We start from the raw sequence: 18,948 nt of genomic DNA on the forward strand, positions 1-18,948 counted from the left end.
GTCCACAAAACAGATTAAGATACAATGTACCACTTCAAAGTGGTACATTGTAGTATATTAAATAGCATCTTACTAATCCAAGGAGTATACATAGAAAATGAGGATGGTTATACTACGTGCATAAAATGTCATATGACAAAATTCCTATGATCATCTCAAAAGTACTAAAAGAAAAATATGGGCAATTTTACCTATCTTGTTGGAATGGCAAAGACCTTTCTCAGCAGATGTAAAACTCTGAATCTATGATGGAAATTGATCTATATATAGATCAATATATTATAATGTATTATAAAATTCTGTGTGATGACAAAACATATTTAAAGGGAAAGAGAAACAGCAACCCATTTGCAACACCCAACAACAAATGGTAATTCACTCTTGTAATTAGCATTTGCAGACCTTGGCTGTCAGAAGAAGGGATATGAGTTTGTGATTTTTGCTTCAACAACCTCCCCAGCTTGGTATCTGAAGTCCTCCTTTAGATGGCAACCGATTGCTTAGAAGCTCACCACAGCAAAAAGTACCCTTCAAGGACTGGAGAAAAACATGTAATTTTTTTTTTTTTAATTTCTTTTCAGCGTAACAGTATTCATTGTTTTTGCACCACACCCAGTGCTCCATGCAATCCGTGCCCTCTCTAATACCACCTGGTACCCCAACCTCCCACCCCCCACCCCTTCAAACCCCTCAGATTGTTTTTCAGAGTCCATAGTCTCTCATGGTTCACCTCCCCTTCCAATTTTCCTCAACTCCCTTCTCCTCTCCGTCTCCCCTTGTCCTCCATGCTATTTGTTATGCTCCACAAATAAGTGAAACCATATGATAATTGACTCTCTCTGCTTGACTTATTTCACTCAGCATAATCTCTTCCAGGCCCGTCCATGTTGCTACAAAAGTTGGGTATTCATCCTTTCTGATGGAGGCATAATACTCCATAGTGTACATGGACCACATCTTCCTTATCCATTCGTTGGTTGAAGGGCATCTTGTTTCTTTCCACAGTTTGGCAACCGTGGCCATTGCTGCTATAAACATTGGGGTACAGATGGCCTTTCTTTTCACTACATCTGTATCTTTGGGGTAAATACCCAGTAGTGCAATTGCAGGGTCATAGGGAAGCTCTATTTTTAATTTCTTGAGGAATCTCCACACGAAGATCATGTAATTATTAAAAGAACTCCTGAAGAACTCAGGAGCCCTAGAATTCTGCAGAGCAAAGGAAAATCATAGGTCTAAAGGCCATGGTGAATTCATAACTCTCCTTGAAAGGGAGATCAGATTTAAGACTAAGTTCTGAGGATGGGGTATTTGCTTTGATCCTATGAACTCAACAGAATGTAAAGGAAACACACCCAGAATTTAATTTTACATCTGTTCCTTAGCTAAATAGATACATAGGGAATTCTGGTTTGTTTCCTTGGCAAGAAATTGTTAAAAAACAAAATTCAACGACAGAAAAGCAAGAGGTTTTTAGCAACAGAAAAAAAAAAAACCCTAAAGGATTGTTACTTCTTCTTTTTTGGGGAAAGAGGAGAGCAGGGGTTTTTTTTTTTTGTTTTTTTTTGTTGTTGTTGTTGTTTCTATCATGCAGATGACCTCACCAGTAATGATCAGGAAATTTCAGATTGACTGTTAAAAGGTCACATTCCTAGAAAAGGTTGAATCTAGTTAAGTCTTGGTTTGTTGTTGTGGGGGACATATGACTTCATTACAGGCTTGTAGTTTCTTTCTTTCCTTTTTTTAAAATTTTTTCAACAAAATGATGACTTAGAGATAGTTGCTTTTCTTTCTGATCTTGTAACATGAAAGCAGTCTTACCACAAAGTACAATGTATGCTCCCCATTCTACTGCAGGAGTACAACTCTGATTTCAATTCCAGGGTGAGGGTGTCCCCCCACCCCCAACACCCAACAGTTCTTAGACACCAGCAACAATTCTCCCACACTCAATTCTGACACTGTCTACCTGGAGATGGGCAAAGGATTCAGTCCTGTTAGATTGCTCACTCTGCCTCCAACTGGTTCAGACCCTAGTCTCAAGTCTAGGTTGTCATTTGTGCTTCTAACCCACCGGCTGTCGGGTCAGAGGCTTTCCGCCAATCTCCTCCCCTCCTTGGTTTGATTAATTTGCTAGAGTGGTTCACAGAACTCAGAGAGACATTTTATTCACTAGATCACTGGTTTATTACCAAAGGAACAGTCATATGAAAGATGCATAGGACACGGTATGGGGAAAGGGTGTGGAGCTTCTGTGCCCTCTCCAGGTGTACCATCGTCCCCAAATCTCCACATGTTCATCAGTTTGGAAGCCCAGCAAACCCCGTCCCCTTGGGTTTTTATGGAAGCTTCGTTACATTGGTCTGGTTGATGAAATCATTGGCCTTTAGTGATTGAACTCAAACTCCACACCCCTCTCCCCTCCCAGGAGGTGGGGTTGGGGGTGGGACTGAAAGTTCTAACCCTCTCTTCGCAGGGTTGGCTCAACTGACAGCCATCTTTAGTTTCTTTATAGGCGGTCCAAAAGTCACTCATTAACATCACAAAAGAACCTTGCTAGCTCTGGACATCTTGGAAACTCCAAGGGTTTTAGAGCTCTGTGCCAGGAATGGGACAAAAACACATTTCTTATTACAAATCACAGTATCACACAATGAAACATCGATCACCAAGAAGTGTTTTTTAAAGTCAGTGTGTTCTGAGCATACCTGATCAGCAGGGCTGGCTTCATCAGCGTGAAACCTGTGCATGACACAAGGTCTCCTGTTCAGAAGGAACCCACACTTGGTTTAGTGCTCTGCTGATGCCATCTTGGTATTCTTAATAATACTGGTCTGCAGGTTTCCCTTCCTGCCTCAGCAGCCTGTAGCATAAGCAATGCTGAGGTTGCACAGCCTTCTGATGCATCCATCCTGTGGAGTTTGCTGAAACTGAAAGCAAGTTTAAGGTTAAGTATGTCTGTGACTGAGTAAGTAGGGTTTCCGACAACCCTGAGAGTTTTTCCACTCAAATGAATTTGTTTCAGATGCAGAAAGAAGGCAGTGGTGTTCTAAGGAACAGGAACTACCAAGGAACCTTATCACATACTCTTATATTCCTATATGGGCTAAACACTTAGGCTGAAAACAGTAATGTAGAAGAATAGGGTAACCCACACCGTCTTTTCCTGTCTTTTTTATCATGTATGCCAACGGTGGATAGTGTTGGCAGAATGTGAGCAGATAAAGGAGTGAAAGAAAACCTGTTGCATTGGTTTGATAAAGTGTTTCCACTGTTTTGGTAAAAGAACAAAATACAGATGTTTGTGTAGGGGCCAACGAAAGGCAGGGTGCCTCAAAATATGCCACTTTGGCATACTGACTATTTTATTTTATTTTAGTTTTTTTTAAAGATTTAATTTTATTTGAGAAAAAGTGAGTGAGTGAGAGAGAGAGAGAGAGACCACAAGACAGGGGAGGGTCAGAGGGGAGAAACAGTCTCCCTGCTAGGCTCAATCTTGGGACTCTGGGATCATGACCTGAGCTGAAGGCAGGTGCTTAACCAACTGAACCACCCAGGTGCCCCTGGCATATTGACTATTTTAAATAAAAGCTACTTAAGGGATAGCTGTATAAGAAGGACACTCAGACCTCCTCTGTCCCCCTGAAAGCAGGAAATAAATCTCCCATGTAAAACATACTCTATACTAAGAGGTAAAGAGATGTCCTTATTACCGAAGATGGAAAATTTAGAGCCAAGAAGGTTGTATAAAAAACTCTTGTGGGACGCCTGGGTGGCTCAGTTGGTTAAGCAGCTGCCTTCAGCTCAGGTCATGATCCCAGCATCCTGGGATCCAGTCCCGCATCCAGCTCCTTGCTCGGCAGGGAGCCCGCTTCTCCCTCTGCCTCTGCCTTCCATTCTGTCTGCCTGTGCTCCCTCTCTCTCCCTCTCTCTCTCTGATAAATAAATAAAATCTTTAAAAAAAAAACCCTCTTGTTACTTTTTAGTGATTTACTACCACAGCCCGAATTCCATTTAGAATTGAAGCTCTCGGGGCACCTGGGTGGCTCAGTGGGTTAAAGCCTCTGCCTTTGGCTCAGGTCATGATCCTAGGATCCTGGGATCAAGCCCCGCATCGGGCTCTCTGCTTGGCAGGGAGCCTGCTTCCTCCTTTCTCTCTCTGCCTGCCTCTCTGCCTACTTGTGATCTCTGTCTGTCAAAAAAAAAAAAAAAAAAGAATTGAAGCTCCCAAAGCTACATTTTCTTTCTCCTGTCAATTGCTTACAGATTTAATTTTCTCTTTGTCTAAAAAGTATAAAAACTGCCTGCCTGGGTCATGTCTTTGGGTCTCAAATTCATTATTGGGTCTCTGTGCACATGTGATAAGACTTTGTTTTTTTCTCCTGTTAATCTGACACATGTATATTAATTCTTAGTCTAGGCGGAAGATCTTGAAGAGTCGAGGAAGAATTTTTCGTTCCCTTCACATGTATCAGCTACAAAATATGGCTTGTGTTGTTTTGGTGATTCTGTGTACAAATTAAATGTCCTTATATTTGAATTTTAAATGGGTATTTCCCAATATAAAAAAGAATGGCAAAATGTATGCCAATAAGTGTACATTTTAATTTTAATTTACTTAGAATGACATTAAATGGCAAATTTAAAAATCATAACAAGTAGAGTGCATGACTGCAGAAGAAAGGAAAAAACTTTATATTTTAGTGCCTTTAATGACACTTTATCCCTCTGATTTTTTAATGAGGGACTCCACATTTCATCCTGCACTTAGCCCAGCAAATTACGCAGCTGCCCTGTACACTGCATATTTGGGAGATTATTTTCCCATGAGTTTTTAGTATTTGCTTCATCTGATGCCTTTTGACTCAAGATTTGGTAAACATCCCATCCTTTGTCACTTCTTTAACTCCCGTGTGGCTGTTGCATTTTTGGGTAGAAGTCCCACCTTCTCTAGAGCTTCTCAGAATCAGGCCACATACTACAGAAATAGGAGAGCTGCTCTCCTTTTAGGGAATTTAACATTTGTTAGGACTCCTTACCCTACATTTTGATCCAGAAACATAGAAAGACTCAATAACTGTGATCATCAACCTCATGAGATTTAAAATTCTAGACCAGGTGTTGGTGGGCTGAATCTGGTCTGTTACCTGTTTTTGTGCAGCTCATGACCCAAGAATGGTTTTCACATTTATAAATGGTTGGGGAAAAAATCAGAATAATAGTTCATAATACATCAAACTTAGTTGCAGTTTGAGTTTCAGTGTCCATAAATAAGGCTTTATTGGGACATGGTCATGCTCTTTCATTTACCTATGTCTAGGGCTGTTTTCTGTGATAAATGTCTTAGCCAAGTAGTTGAAATAGAGACATTATGGCCTGCTAACCCTAAACTAGTTGCTGTCTGGGGCTCAACAGAAAGTTTTCTCTAGGAAAAAAAAGTCATTCACATGAGGCTCATTGCTGTGGATCTTTCCAGAGTTAAGCCTGATCGTATGGGGAACAGTATCCTGGGAAGTATCCAGATCCCCAGAAGAATTTGATAAGCTCATCGGTAAAAATACCAGGAATGCGCCATCTAGTGATGGGATTTTTTAATCACAGGAGAATTTCTGATTTTTTCCCCAGATTATTTGCCCGTGCAAAATGGTGAGTTAGTTAATTACCTAGTGAATATTAATACTTTAATGCCATGTGCTACTGACTATTATTTAAAAACTAGAGTGAAAGGCAATGAAAATAGATTCCATGCATGTATGCCCGTGAATGAGATGTAGAAAAAAAAAAATCTCAAATAATTGCTTATTAGTTATAGGTAGATGGAAATGAGTACAGAACCACTTTTTTATTTATTTGAAAACAAACACCCAAGGATCTATAAAAGTTAACCAAGAAAACAGGTATTTTTGCTAAGTAACATCGGTAAGGGTAGAAATGTTTATTTTTTTGTTTTGTTTTGGTTTTTCTTCCCCTTGATATTTAGAATAATGCAGTTGTACAGGATCCTTTTCCCCAGATTGTTCTTTTCTCAATGGCGGCTAGAACGGAACCTTTTGCTCTGTTTTACCACTGGTCATTTTAGATGTCTTTTCTTCAATGGAGTGAACTCTTGATGAAAGAACTTTACCACGTTGATCTATCTCTTCAACCACTGTCTTTACCAGTGTGGTTCTGGATAATTCTAGAAACAAAACACCTGTGAATACACATATTCCAGCTAAAAGATTACATGGGGAAGGATTCCAGTGCTGGTTGTGATATAACATATTATGTACACTTTGGTTAGAGCATGTACAGATTTATCATAATAGTTTGGGATAATTTTATCCACTTAAAATAATACTTTAAATTCAGAGCATTTGAATTAAAATTACTTAATATAGAGCATTGTCGTTGCCACGGTATATGATTGTCATTAATGGGAAAGTACTAGCAGTAGAAACAGAACTAGGTTTTTATTACCTTTAGGCGAATTCCCTGAGACTCCTGATCCAAAGCCCTTTGATTTGGAGCATGAGCTGCAAAACAAAAACAAAAACAAAAAAACCAGTTTATTCTTTACTGTTTCAGATTACCACTTAAGAAATATTCATTGAGTCAAAGGATGGACATGAACTCAAGGAAACTTTGTACGTCAAAAACAGATCTTAGTTTTCTGTAAAGGAAAATATTAAAATTTGGGGGTATAGGAGGAAAAAATAATTAAATGTCTTCTAAAGAGAGAATATAAATAACTTTGTTTTCATTTGATTTGTTTTTTAAACCCAAGGATTTATAACCTAAGGAGAATATATATATACATATTCATACACATATATAATATAGTCTATATACACATGTATGAATATATACTTTTTAAATGAAATTAATACTTTTTTAAAGACAGAGAGAGGTGGGGGAGGGGCAGAGGGAACAGGAGAGAGAGAGTCTTAAGCAGGCTTCTTGTCCAGTGGGAAGCCAAATGTGGGGGTGAATCTCACGAGCCTGAGATCAGGACCTGAGCCAAAATCAAGAGTTGGATGTTTGACTGAGCCACCCAGGGGCACCTCCTTTTTTTTTTTTTTTTTTTAAAGAGTTTTGTTTATTAAGTAATCTCTACACTCCTGTGGGTTTCAAAGTCACAACCCTGAGATCAAGAGTTTCATGCTCCTAGGGGAGCATACAGATTCTCGGGGGTTGTATAGAGTGCATTTATTTCAAAGTAGCAATTATATTAGGAACAGAGTGAAAGACGGGTAAAGCCTGGTGGGGGGTAATCTCGAAACCTACAATGATTAACATGGATACGGAATGGCGTCTTCTGGGGGGAAGACTGGGGTCATCCGAGGCGGATGAAGAAGGGGCTGTGATGTAGAAAATATGGCAGGGCTGACCGCAGAGGGAAGAGGTGGACACACTTCTTCTCTGGAGTGGGAATTTAGAACAAAAGGCTTGGAGGCATGGAACATGGAGGGACAGTCCATGGTTGTGGTTTGAAATAGGTAACAACCTATTCAGTAAAATAGCGGATTTTCAAATGGAATTACTCACTTCCCATCTCCATCAATCAGGCGGCAGTAGGTCTCGATCTCCTTTTCCAGGTGGACCTTGATGTCGAGGAGCTGCTCGTACTCCAGCTTCTGGCCCTCCGTCTCGGTTCTGACCTGGTGCAGCTGCTCCTCCAGGGCCCCGATCTGAGCCTGGATCTGGGCGAGCTGCTCACAGTAGTTGCCTTCCGTCTCGGTCAGGGAGCACTCCAGGGAGTGTTTCTGAGGACAGGGGATGTCACAGCAAGGATGAAGCCACTTTGAGGACTATGCAGAGCTTCTCAGCAAACAGCAGCCCTGTTTCCTAAGTGAGTTTTGGAAATCTGTGGGGCTCATCACAACCACACAGGAGGTGTAGAGGAAGGGGAAGTCGCACGCATTTCCCTGGGAGGGGATCTGGCATGTTGGAGGACCTGATGTGGCATAAATGACCCTTTCCCATGAGACTTTTGACTCTTCCAACGGACTTCCATGGTATTTAGGTAATATTTCCTATCGTGATGAACCTACATGTTAAAACTCTCTTTGGGGGATAGTGCCATAAGAAATCATATTGAAAATTTTATATATTGAAGTTATGTATTTTTTGGGGGGGGGTTGGTTTTTGTTTTTCAATCTTATTCTGCTCCTGTCTCCAGAAACCTACCCCACCACTGCTCCAAGGCCTTGCGTGCTGCCTTTTGTTTTTCTGCTCTGTCCTGGATTTGCGTGTTGTTATTCAAAGGTCTTTTATGAAGTACTTGAGATAGAATGAATGCCTTAACAGGGGTGGGCTTTCAACACAAGAGATGTGTTTCACAGCACAGTACAGGTCATTATTTCCACACGACTCTTATGAATATTATACCTCCTCATTTCCCCTTGCACAGCCTGTCATCTATCTCATCATGTGATGTCTGCTTCAATTAAAGTAATTTTCCTCTCCCCTTATTATAGATGAATACCTCTGGGTGGTTATTACTTCTCCTGATATTAGTAATTATCCGAGTGTCCACCCCCATTCATACTCTTTCAGTTTCCTGTTCTTGTGTGGAGCCACTCCTGATCTTACCTTATTTAAAATAAAAATTTATTTGTCAAGGGAAGGGTAAACCTCGGTCTCTCTCATTACATGTTCTGAGGTAGCTGGGCCCAAGTGTTTACATATTAAGTATTTTTCATTTAAAAATACTTCTAGTTTTCCTTTTTATTGTACTTATGGCATTATGGTGGTTTTTAAAATTTTTTGTATTACTAAATACATCATCTATTGACTTCATTCTAGGATAAAGAGGGAGTTATAAAATATTCATCATAACAGTGGACATGGGGTTTGATGGGCCTAAGAACCACTGACTTAATAAATAGGCCAATGGGGGCGTTACATGGGTGGTGCTGGGCTCTCCCGGGCAAAAGAGTGGACGGTGAACAGGATGGTAAGGGGGAGGGGCAGGCCCCAACTGGAAAGACATCAGTGAGGTGTGTGCTCTGCTGTCCAAAGCTTTAATTTTCCTGATGATGTATCCTCATATGGTATTCATTTTATTCCTTTTTTTTTTTTTTAAAGGAGTTGAGGGGTAAAGGGAGAGGGAGAGAGAGAGAGAGAGACTCTCAAGCAGGCTCCCCGCCCAGCGCAGAGCCTGATGAGGGGCTCAGTCTCAACCCTGAAATCATGACCTGAGCCGAAATCAAGAGTTGGGTGCTTAACTGACCGAGCCACCCAGATGACCCTGGTATTCCTTTTTAAGTCTGCAAATACTCTTCTTAATCAGAGGGCACAGCATTCCTATCTCTACAGCCTTTCACTGTAAGGTTAGCTTGTAGAGAAGGAAGGACAGAATGAACGTGCAAGTTTGCCTCCTACAGGAAGCACAGGAAACGTTTATATTACACGTGATTTGTGTACTAAACCAGAGAAGATTCTGGTTAGAATCCATCTATGACAAAAGAATCTCAGGCATGGCAGTTAGGTTCTATGCCACCTGTTTTCTAGAATTCAGTTATGTTGTCTAACATGGGCTTTTTGCGTGGCTCGTCTCCTGAGCCTGAACTATGGTACTCCCAGCTGCACAGAATCAACTACTTTCTAACATCATCTCCTATGTGAATATGCTTCCCCTTTGATCTGGGAACTCAGGAATTTATTTCCTTCGGCGTAGCTCAGAAACGCAAGGGCAGATCTGTGCTCAGGAATAACAGCAGCAGGCAAGGGTCCTTGGGGTTCTAGTTGCAGGGAAGCAGGGAGAGAGGCAGGGGAAGGCTTGGGTTACCAGCGAGCAGTGGTGACGAGGGTCAGGACGAGAGGGGCACCCTTGTTAAGTTGGGGGTTAGTCAGTGGCCAAAACAATCTCTAATCTAAACATTACATGGTAAGAGAGCACTGTATCTTTTTAGAGGGACTGAATCAAAATGGTCTTCATGTAGTTCTGGGTCTTCCTTACCTTCTCTGCTTGCTGCACCTACTTGTATCATAATGGCTCTTTTCTTTGGGTCACAACTTCGTGTCCTCAGGGAGCAAGAAACCCCTGATGGGGATGGAAACCGTTGGGCCACTGGTATTTGCGGCAATTCTCAAAATCAAGCTTTTTGGGTGCTGCTAGCTCATACCCCAGAAGGGAAGCCATTTTTAGTCCTGGATTGTCTCCATGGTAACCTCTGAAATAGTTGGCAGTAGGTGCCAAGCTGGCTGGGTGCCCAGCTCTGGGAGGTGGGTGGGGATGAAGGGGCTGACAGGAGCTCATAGGGATTCAGATAGGTACCCTCCTTTCTTCTGTCTGATGGAAAGGACCATGTGGCATGAATTGGCCTTCATCAATCTTAGGAGATGCTGGCGACCTTAGGTCTGCCTCGTGTGGCTGCCTGACGGTGTCCTGACACTTAATTTTCAGGCAGGGTAATAGCCCTGCTGCTTGTTTTGCAGGCTGAAGAAGGGACAAGGGACACTGAGCGGAGGCCAGGAAGGAAATCCTCAGTGACCTCAGGAAAAAAGACACGCTCTCTGTCCGTCTCTCTTTCCGAGGGTCTCAGTGTCTGTCTGCCTTGCTCTCTTCTGCCCTAAGTATTTGGAGGTGAAGCTCTAATAGGGAAAAAGAGGGTTTTCGTGAGAGTCACAAAAGGCAGGCTGACCCGCGTTCTCGCCTACCATTGCCAGGAGGGACTGCAGCTCGATCTCCAGGGTCTGCAAGCTGCGCTTCATGTCGGTCAGCTCGTTCCTGGCCGAGGTGGCCGCGCCCGCGTGGTCGGAGATCTGCTGCTGCAGGGTGGCGCTCTGCAAGGCGGGGTGCGGAGGGGTGAGCGGGCCTGCACCCCAACCCGCGGGCTCGGGGGAGGCGGGGCTGGGCGCGCGCCTCACCTTCTCGTTGAACCAGGCCTCCGCGTCCCGGCGGTTCTGCTCGGCCAGGGCTTCGTACTCGGCCCGCATGTTGTTCAGCAGGACGGTGAGGTCCACCCCGGGCGCCGCGTTCATCTCCACGTTCACGTTCCCGCCGGCCGCGCACTGCAGCGCCTTCATTTCCTGCAGGGACACGTGAGCGGGACTCGAGGGCAGTTTAGGGTCAGGGCGCGCAACTGCTCTTCGGCGCTCCTGCCTTTCCAGCCCTCTGCCCGGCGACTCTCCCCTCCCCCTCTTTCTCTTTTCATGTTTCCTGGCCTTTCCCTCCCCCAGAATTCTCTCCTTTCGAGCTTTTCTAACCGGTCATGGGGTGTTTCCCGAACATTTTCATCCATTGTTTTGGAGACTATTTGGGGGATAGTCATTTTTCCCCCCTCTAAGGGGTTTGAAGCTAAGTGGTATAACGTCGTCAAGGAAGGGGTTTATTACTGTACAGGGTTCCGCATTCAAGTAAAGCCAGTCTCATTAAGTGGAGAAAACAGTGACATCTTTTCCTAGTCAGGTCTTTTGTGGGAAGGTGGATGGCAAAATGGCCTTTTACGAATGACAGAAATAATATAGTGCAAACAAGGATGGGTGTATCAATGCCAAAGCAATGCACCATTTTTATTTATTTATTTTTTAAAGATTTTATGTATTTATTTGACAGAGAGAGTGAGATCACAAGTAGGCAGAGAGGCAGGCAGAGAGAGAGAGGGGAAGCAGGCTCCCTGCTGAGCAGAGAGCCTGATGCGGGGCTGGATCTCAGGACCCTGAGATCATGACCTGAGCCGAAGGCAGAGGCTTTAACCCACTGAGCCACCCAGGCGCCCCGCAATGCACCATTAAAAAAAAAAATTAGATTGTTCTATCAGGCTAAAAAAATGGAAGGGTGCTGATCAAATGGTTAATACTTAACCTTGGGGGATGAGGTTAGAAGGGCGGAGAGTGGGAGAGAGAAAATTCTTTCTTTGTATGCCTTGGCATTGTTTAAATTATTATAATGAGCACGAAATACTACTGTAAGTTAATGACACCTCTCCCCCATCCCCCAGTATTAAAAATGTACAGAATCGCGATTTGATTAGTGGTTCAGCTTCTCCTACCTCTTCATGGTTCTTCTTGAGGTACCTCATCTCTTCGCTCAGGGACTCGTACTGCAGCTCCTGGTCGGTTCTGCAGAGCGTGAGTTCGTCCAGGACTCGCCGCAGCCCGTTGATGTCAGCCTCCGTGTTTTGGTGAAGGGCGAGCTCATTTTCGTACCTTGGCGGGGCATTAAGTGAATTTCAGCCCAAGTTAGACAACCTCAAGAGGGGAGAGAAGTAAAACCTCAGTCGCTTTAAGCGGTGCATTAGAAAATGAATTGGGACTCCGAATGTTATAAAAGCATACAAGGAACGCCTTCCTCCACTCCTTTACCCAGTGCTCTGCAAGGAAATTGACTGTTATTTAGTGACACAAATCCTGATAGCAGATCCCCATTAAATAAAAATATGCCATTTTAGAATTTCATCTTAGTGCTTGGCATTCTTCCAGGCAGGCGTAGAAATGAAGTGATATTTTGTCCCGAAAATGTAATAAATATATATAAATTGTGAGTATAGCTGATTGTAAGAACATGCCTTGTGTCATAGGGCATTGTCATAACATGCGTTACTTCCTTTAATCTTTTACGGTTTATTCTACTCGGGGTGAAATTGAAATTTTATTTAGCATATTAAAATTGACAGGAAAATTTTTCTAGAGAGTGACTGTTTTCTATCACTTACTTTAGCCGGAAGTCATCAGCAGCCAGTCTGGCATTGTCAATATGCAGAATTACATTAGCGTTAGCAGTAGTGGAAGAGATAATCTAGAAGAAACCAAAAGGGAGGACACAACAAACAAGCCCGTTCTTAGAATTTACCTCAGGAAATGAAACATGTGACACGATTCACTTTTGCATAAAAATATCTTATTTCCTTTAGTGACAACTGAAATATTTAAAATTTTCATTTTGAAAAATGACAAATGTGGTTATTTCTCACCTACTCACGTAACTTTTAGAATGCAACACTTTCTTATCAATGTAGATATTTCAAAACTAGTAACATTCAAGCTGCTTGAAATTCACGCATTAAAGTACTGATTTTTGACTAACAGGAAGAACAATTTGTGAAAATAATTAATAAATAAATAGGAACATAAATGACAGATAACAGTTATGAAGCATTTCCTGTTTATGTTGTTTATGTTCTATATCTTTTGCTAGGTAGTTCTTAGTTTTAAATACTTTCATTGTTTTCAGATTTGTGATTTCTCACCTTATTCTTAAGATCTTCGATGATTAGGTGGTATCTACTATAGTCATGATCAAGTCCACGGCAGGATCCTGGTCCATACTTATCATACCAACCCTTGATTTTCCTCTCTAGTTCAGCATTGGCCTCCTCCAGAGCTCGCACATTATCCAGGTAGGACGCCAAGCGGTCATTAAGATTCTGCATGGTCACCTTCTCGTTTCCAGACAGAAGTCCCCCTTCACTTCCAGCAAAGCCAGAACAAGCAGCGTTTCCAAGGACACCACTAGCATGGTTCCCCCCAGGAACACTGCCCAGGCCCCCTCCTAAGGCACAGGAAAATCCACTTCCAGCAACAGAGCTGCCACACACATTGCTGCCCACAAAGCCCGAGCCTCCACTGGATGGTCTGATAGATCCAGTTCCAGACCATAAGCGAATATGCCTGGACCCACTAGAAAATCGGAGAGACATGATAGAATGAGCAGTGTTCACCTTGTTGGTAACAAGATTGCTGGAAGTTCAAAGAAGAACAGAATGTCATGAGCTGATGGTTTCTTTGGGCTTTTATACACAATTATTGGGGTGTTTCTATTTGAGTTATGCATGCCAGAAGAAAAATGGCATCATTCTGATTAGCATGAAATTATGTATAATTAGTTTTTTTTTTTTTTTTTTTTGTAAATTGATGTCTAACATCCCTGGCTGTTGCTTCAGGATATTTGTTATCTTAAATATAACAGGGTTCATTCTATATTAAGTTCATTATTTTAACTTCTAATTTGGGGTGAGTAATCCTTTACTTTCATCTAGACCGTAGGAATATACCATCATTATCTGGCACCAGATATTATAAAGTTTTAAAAGTTAAGTAAGATTGCAATAGGGTACCATCAGCTAGCTCCAGCAGGGTCTTTATTAACAGAGAGGTATATAAAGAAATAGTAACTAAAAAAAACCCATATTTTATACTGCCATAGCAAAAGAAAAAAATTGTGTTATTTAAAAAATACGATCCTGGTAACTTCTCTGGTCTTACCATGATTATGGCATCTACGCATTACCTTGAACAATAACATAAGTATTAACTGATTCCTTTATTGAACATGTATGGCTACTATGTCTGGTGTTCAAACCTAAATGCGAAAATGAAGGCATGATGGTAAATAAATGCAAAGATGAAAAAGATCTGGGTCCAGTCTTTAAGAAATGTATGGTCAGGATCCGGCAGAAGTTGGGTGATGTTTAGCCTTCTGTGTCAAAGAGTTTGGAATGACTGGGTGTGTGTGTGGAAGGGGAAGGGGGTCTGGCTGAGAAACGGGAGAGATGAGTCAGAAGTGACCTGAGAAGGCTCTTCGTGAGGTAATGGTCAGGAAGGTGGGGGTGAAGAAGGTGGACAGGTTGGGGAAAAGAGGAATAGGAGGGCTTTGGTTGGGTTTGACTGGTTCTAGGTTCTGTGGAGAAGACAGGTATAAAATTGTTTTGCTTCCAGGACAGTAAGGGGTCTCCCGGAACTGGGCTCCCATAAGCATTCTGAAGCCTGGGCAGCTGGCGTTATGGCTGTCATTGGCCTGACCTTTAAATGTTTTCTGGGCCAAGTTGTGGGATTTTTTTTTAGAGCAGCAAAGGGCCTTAGACATTACCTAATTCAGCCCCTTTGTCATATGAGGCCGCTGAGACCCATAAATGTTAAGATTTGTCCAGAGTCACCAGGAACATCCCAGGTGGAAACAGCATATGTTCTAGATAGCCTAGAGATTCTGGCACCATGGGTGTATTTTAGATACAAATAATTTCTCTAAATGATCTATGCCCATACAAATACCTATTTTATATATTGCCCTCATAGTCTTAGCATGTTATCTTAATTGTGAAATTATTTTCTTAAGTTACTGAATTATTGAAATTGAAATATTAACAATTTAGGATGTTAAAATGTATGAAGAATAATAAATCTCTTCAGTGCCCGATTCATATTAATTAGCTAAGTTATTGGTGGAGTGTGTATGCATCCTGCATATGTAAAAAAAATTCCAAAGAACATTTTGGGACAAAAAAGGGAAACAAGCTTTTTTTTTTTTTTTTTTTAACTTAAGTTGAAATGACTTGTTTCCCCCGTCAGCATCCTCCCTGGTGATCCCACACTGTTCACCACAATTGTCCCTGTCCTCTTATTTCCACCAGGGGGCAGTGCTCACCGGCAAATGAATGTGGCTTGGGCAGAATTGCCACTTCAGCCTGGGTCCTAACAAGCCCTCAGCTGGGAATGAAAAAACCCCTGGTAAGAAGCAACCTCAACATTGACCTTCTCAAAGTTCCAGAGCATGAGAAGTATAAAGACAAGATTTCCTTGTGCTTATATGGTGCTTTACAGCTTCCAAAGGGACTTCTTGTGCATTATCTCATTTGAATCTCACAAAGAATCTGGGGATCAGGAAGAGATATTTCCTTCTTCTGATTGAATGATGAGAAAATGGAGGACAAGGACTATTCAGGGACGCACAGCATGAAGCTGGGTGAGTCACGCCAGAATGGGCCTTGGGATTCAGTGTGGTGGGCCTTTGGTCAAAAACAGTTATCTTAAAGTCAGATAGAATAGTAACTCCAAGGGTGCCCAAAACTCTTCTTAATGAAAAACATTAACATATTTCTTAAAAATTCTTTTCAGAATTTCTAGTTAATAGCAAAATGAAACTTTTGGCTACAGTTACGCTGCCTATCAGGTGTCATTCATTCATATTTTGTTCATTCAAGAAGTATTTAGTGACTGTCTACTATGCACAGGGCACTGTATTAGTAGTGGGACGTACAGAGGGGAAGAAAACAAACGCGTTCCAAGATTTACTGTGGATAATGTGCTGTGAACATGGCACAGACAAATAGCACTTTAAGACCTTAGTATCAGTTCTTTTGGCTTTAGACCCAGGAGTGAAACTGCTAGATCATACGGTACTTTTGTTTTTAATTTTCTGAGGAATCATCATATTGGTTTCTGCAGCATCTGTACCATTTATTTCCACCAGAGGGCACAAAGATTCCAGTTTCTCCACAACCTTCCCAAACTTGCTGTTTTCTATTATTATTATTATTATTGATGGTAGCTTTCCTAATCAGTGTGAGGTGGTATGTCATGGTAGTTTTTGATTTGCATTTCCCTCATGATCAGTGATGTTGAGCATCTTTTTATGTGTCCATTAGCCATACCCCGCTTGCTTTTATCTTTATAACTGTTTTCTATCTACTGAGATGCATTTTGGTACCATTTTGTTTTCTAGTCTTCCCTTCAAATTTCTTTAGAAAACCTTCCAGAGGCTCTATAGATCAACACTTGAATAAGAGTTCCTCTTCCAGGGATGCCTGGGTGGCTCAGTTGGTTGAGCGTCTGCCTTCAGCTTAGGTCATGGTCCCGGCGTCCTGGGATCGAGTCCCACATCAGGCTCCTTGTTCAGCGGGGAGCCTGCTTCTCCCTCGGCCTCTGCCTGTCATTCTGTCTGCCTGTGCTCGCTCTCTCCCCCTCTCTCTCTCTGATTTAAAAAAAAAAAAATCTTAAAAAAAAAAACAAAACAAAACCTCTTCCAAAAAGGTCATTGTCATGGCTTTGTCATGGCTCAGCTAGCCTGTGAACCTGTTTACTCATGCTTTTCAAGCATTTCTTCTGAGGTAACTTATTCAGAGTAGGAAAGATTAATTAGAAGCTTAAGTATGTGATTCTTTTTTCTTCGCTAAAATCCTGAAGGACAAGATTATTTTCAAAGCACTACTCAAATTCTTCCCCTAGGTAATGTCTAATATTTGTACTAATTCACGGTAACTTCCTTTCTGACTGTTACTAGGCTGCAAAGATCCCTTATGTAGCCTGGGGGTGTGAAATGATGTTTGTTTTTATTTAGAGACACTGAAAAGCAATGTGACAACTCAAGAGTCCTTTCTCCTTTATAGCATGACTTTCTGTGGGACACCTAGTTCAAAAAGTATCCTTAAAAAAATGTCCTTCATACCTGGTTTCCAGACTGGATTTATTTTTGTTGTGATAACTTGTTTCTCTTTGTCACTCAAAGATGCAACATGGGTTATTTGCCTTGTGATCAGGGTGACCACAGGTGTAGCTTTTAGGGACGGTCAACTCTCTCAAACCTTTGGGATAACCATCTGGTCCTTCCTACTTGCCTTCATCTCTTGCTCTGTTTTATTGGTCCTCAGGTTCATAGGACTACATTCATCCTAATCCTTTGTGATGCACTCTCGCCACTATTTCTGCTGTCTGAGTTTTGTTTCGCAGCCTCAGGATGGCAACTGGACCTTGATCTCTAACCCACGGCAGACCATGGTAATGATCAACTATTCTAACAACCTATTGTGATGTGCATGTTCATCTTTGGAGAAGCTAGATTATTTAGCCAATAAACATATTTCTCTGGGGATGAACAGAATACTATTTTTTTTTTTTTTTGGTTTTTGTCTTGCTTTATAAAATCCTCATTTATTTGGACTTATTTAATACATACCAGGTGCACACATTATGAAGGCTGTTTATATACCCTTTCTTATACAAATAAAGAATAAAAGCAAATACACTGAAGAAATAGAATTCAAAATTTATAGCAGTTACCAAATTTCAGGACTTTTTCAGTTTTTTTGATAATCTTGAAAAATCTTCAAAATTTTGAAAATATTTTTCAAAATGTATTTTTTGTTTTTTAATGAAAATGTAGTTGATATACAATATCACATTAGTTTCAAGTATACAATGTAACAATTTGACAACTCAGTACTTGTGCTGTGCTCCCAAGTGTTGCTACTATCTGTCACCATGCAATGCCATTACAATAGCATTGACTATACTCTCTGCGCTGTTATCTTACGCTCATCCATGTGATTTACTCACTCTGTAACTAGAAGACTGTACCTCCTAATCCCCTTCACTCAGTATACACATCTCCCTACTGCCCTCCCCTATGGCAGCCATCAGTTTGTTCTCTGTATTTATGGGTCTGTTTCTGCTTTTTGTTTCTTAGATTACACATACAAGTTAAATCATATGGTATTTGTATTTCTGTCTGACTTCACTTAGCATAATACCCTCTAGGTCCTTGAATATTGTTGCAATGGGAAGATAGTGCATCCTTTTTTATGGCTGAGTAATATTCCAGTAGTAGAATTACCAGATCATATGGTTTTCCTATTTTTTATTTTTTGAGGAAACGCCATACTATTTTCCACAGTGATTATACCAATGTACATTCCCACAAACAGTACACAAGTGTTCTTTTTTCACCACACCCTTGCCAACACTGATTATTTCTCCTCCTCTTCATTCTAGCCATTCTGATGAATATAAAGTGGTATCTCACTATGGTTTTGATTTGTATTTCCTTGATAATTAATGATGTTGAGCATCTTCTCATGTGACTGTTGGCCATTTGTATGTCTTCCTTGGAGAACTGTCTATTCATGTCTTCTCCCACTTTTAGTTGGATTTTTTGTTTCGTGTTTTGAGTTGCACAAGTTCTTTATGTATTTTAGACATTAACCCCCATGGGATATGCCATTTGCAAAGATCTCCATTTGGTCGGTTGCCTTTTCATTTTGTTGATGGTTTTCTTGGCTGTGTAAAATAGCATACTGTTTCTTCAGTGTCTACTCCACAGTGGGCATTTTTTAAGGGCTTTATAGGCATTAACTAATTTTACTCCCATGATAATCTCAAATGAAGGAGCTATTGTCCCTATTGTATAGATAAGAAAACTGAGACTCAGAAGGGTTGAAGTAACTTGTCCCAATATCACATGATTTTTAA

The 18,948-nt window shown here is 41.3% G+C and overlaps 1 protein-coding gene across 1 annotated transcript; it reads right to left on the minus strand.

Moving 5' to 3' along the window:
* Positions 1–5,832: 5,832 nt before the first annotated feature.
* Positions 5,833–13,672, minus strand: KRT28 (keratin 28). The gene is made up of 8 exons (XM_032321933.1): positions 13,176–13,672; positions 12,642–12,724; positions 11,979–12,135; positions 10,855–11,016; positions 10,645–10,770; positions 7,528–7,745; positions 6,460–6,515; positions 5,833–6,178 (listed from the first exon to the last, which is right to left on the minus strand). The coding sequence occupies exons 1-8, from the start codon at positions 13,623–13,625 to the stop codon at positions 6,036–6,038; spliced, it is 1,395 nt and encodes a 464-aa protein (XP_032177824.1). The 5' UTR covers positions 13,626–13,672; the 3' UTR covers positions 5,833–6,035.
* Between the last annotated feature and the right edge of the window lie 5,276 nt (positions 13,673–18,948).

Source organism: Mustela erminea, chromosome 18 (assembly GCF_009829155.1).
Source record: "Mustela erminea isolate mMusErm1 chromosome 18, mMusErm1.Pri, whole genome shotgun sequence".
In the NCBI taxonomy this organism is placed as follows: Eukaryota; Metazoa; Chordata; class Mammalia; order Carnivora; family Mustelidae; genus Mustela; species Mustela erminea.

Excerpts from the sequence above, each read along its gene's own strand:
- KRT28 (XM_032321933.1), bottom strand. The coding sequence starts at position 13,625 with ATGTCTCTCCGATTTTCTAGTGGGTCCAGGCATATTCGCTTATGGTCT. Across the intron at positions 7,746-10,644 it reads TGCAGTCCCTCCTGGCAATG|AAACACTCCCTGGAGTGCTC; the intron begins GTAGGCGAGAAC and ends CCCTGTCCTCAG. Across the intron at positions 6,516-7,527 it reads CTGATTGATGGAGATGGGAA|CTCATGCTCCAAATCAAAGG; the intron begins GTGAGTAATTCC and ends TTTGTTTTGCAG.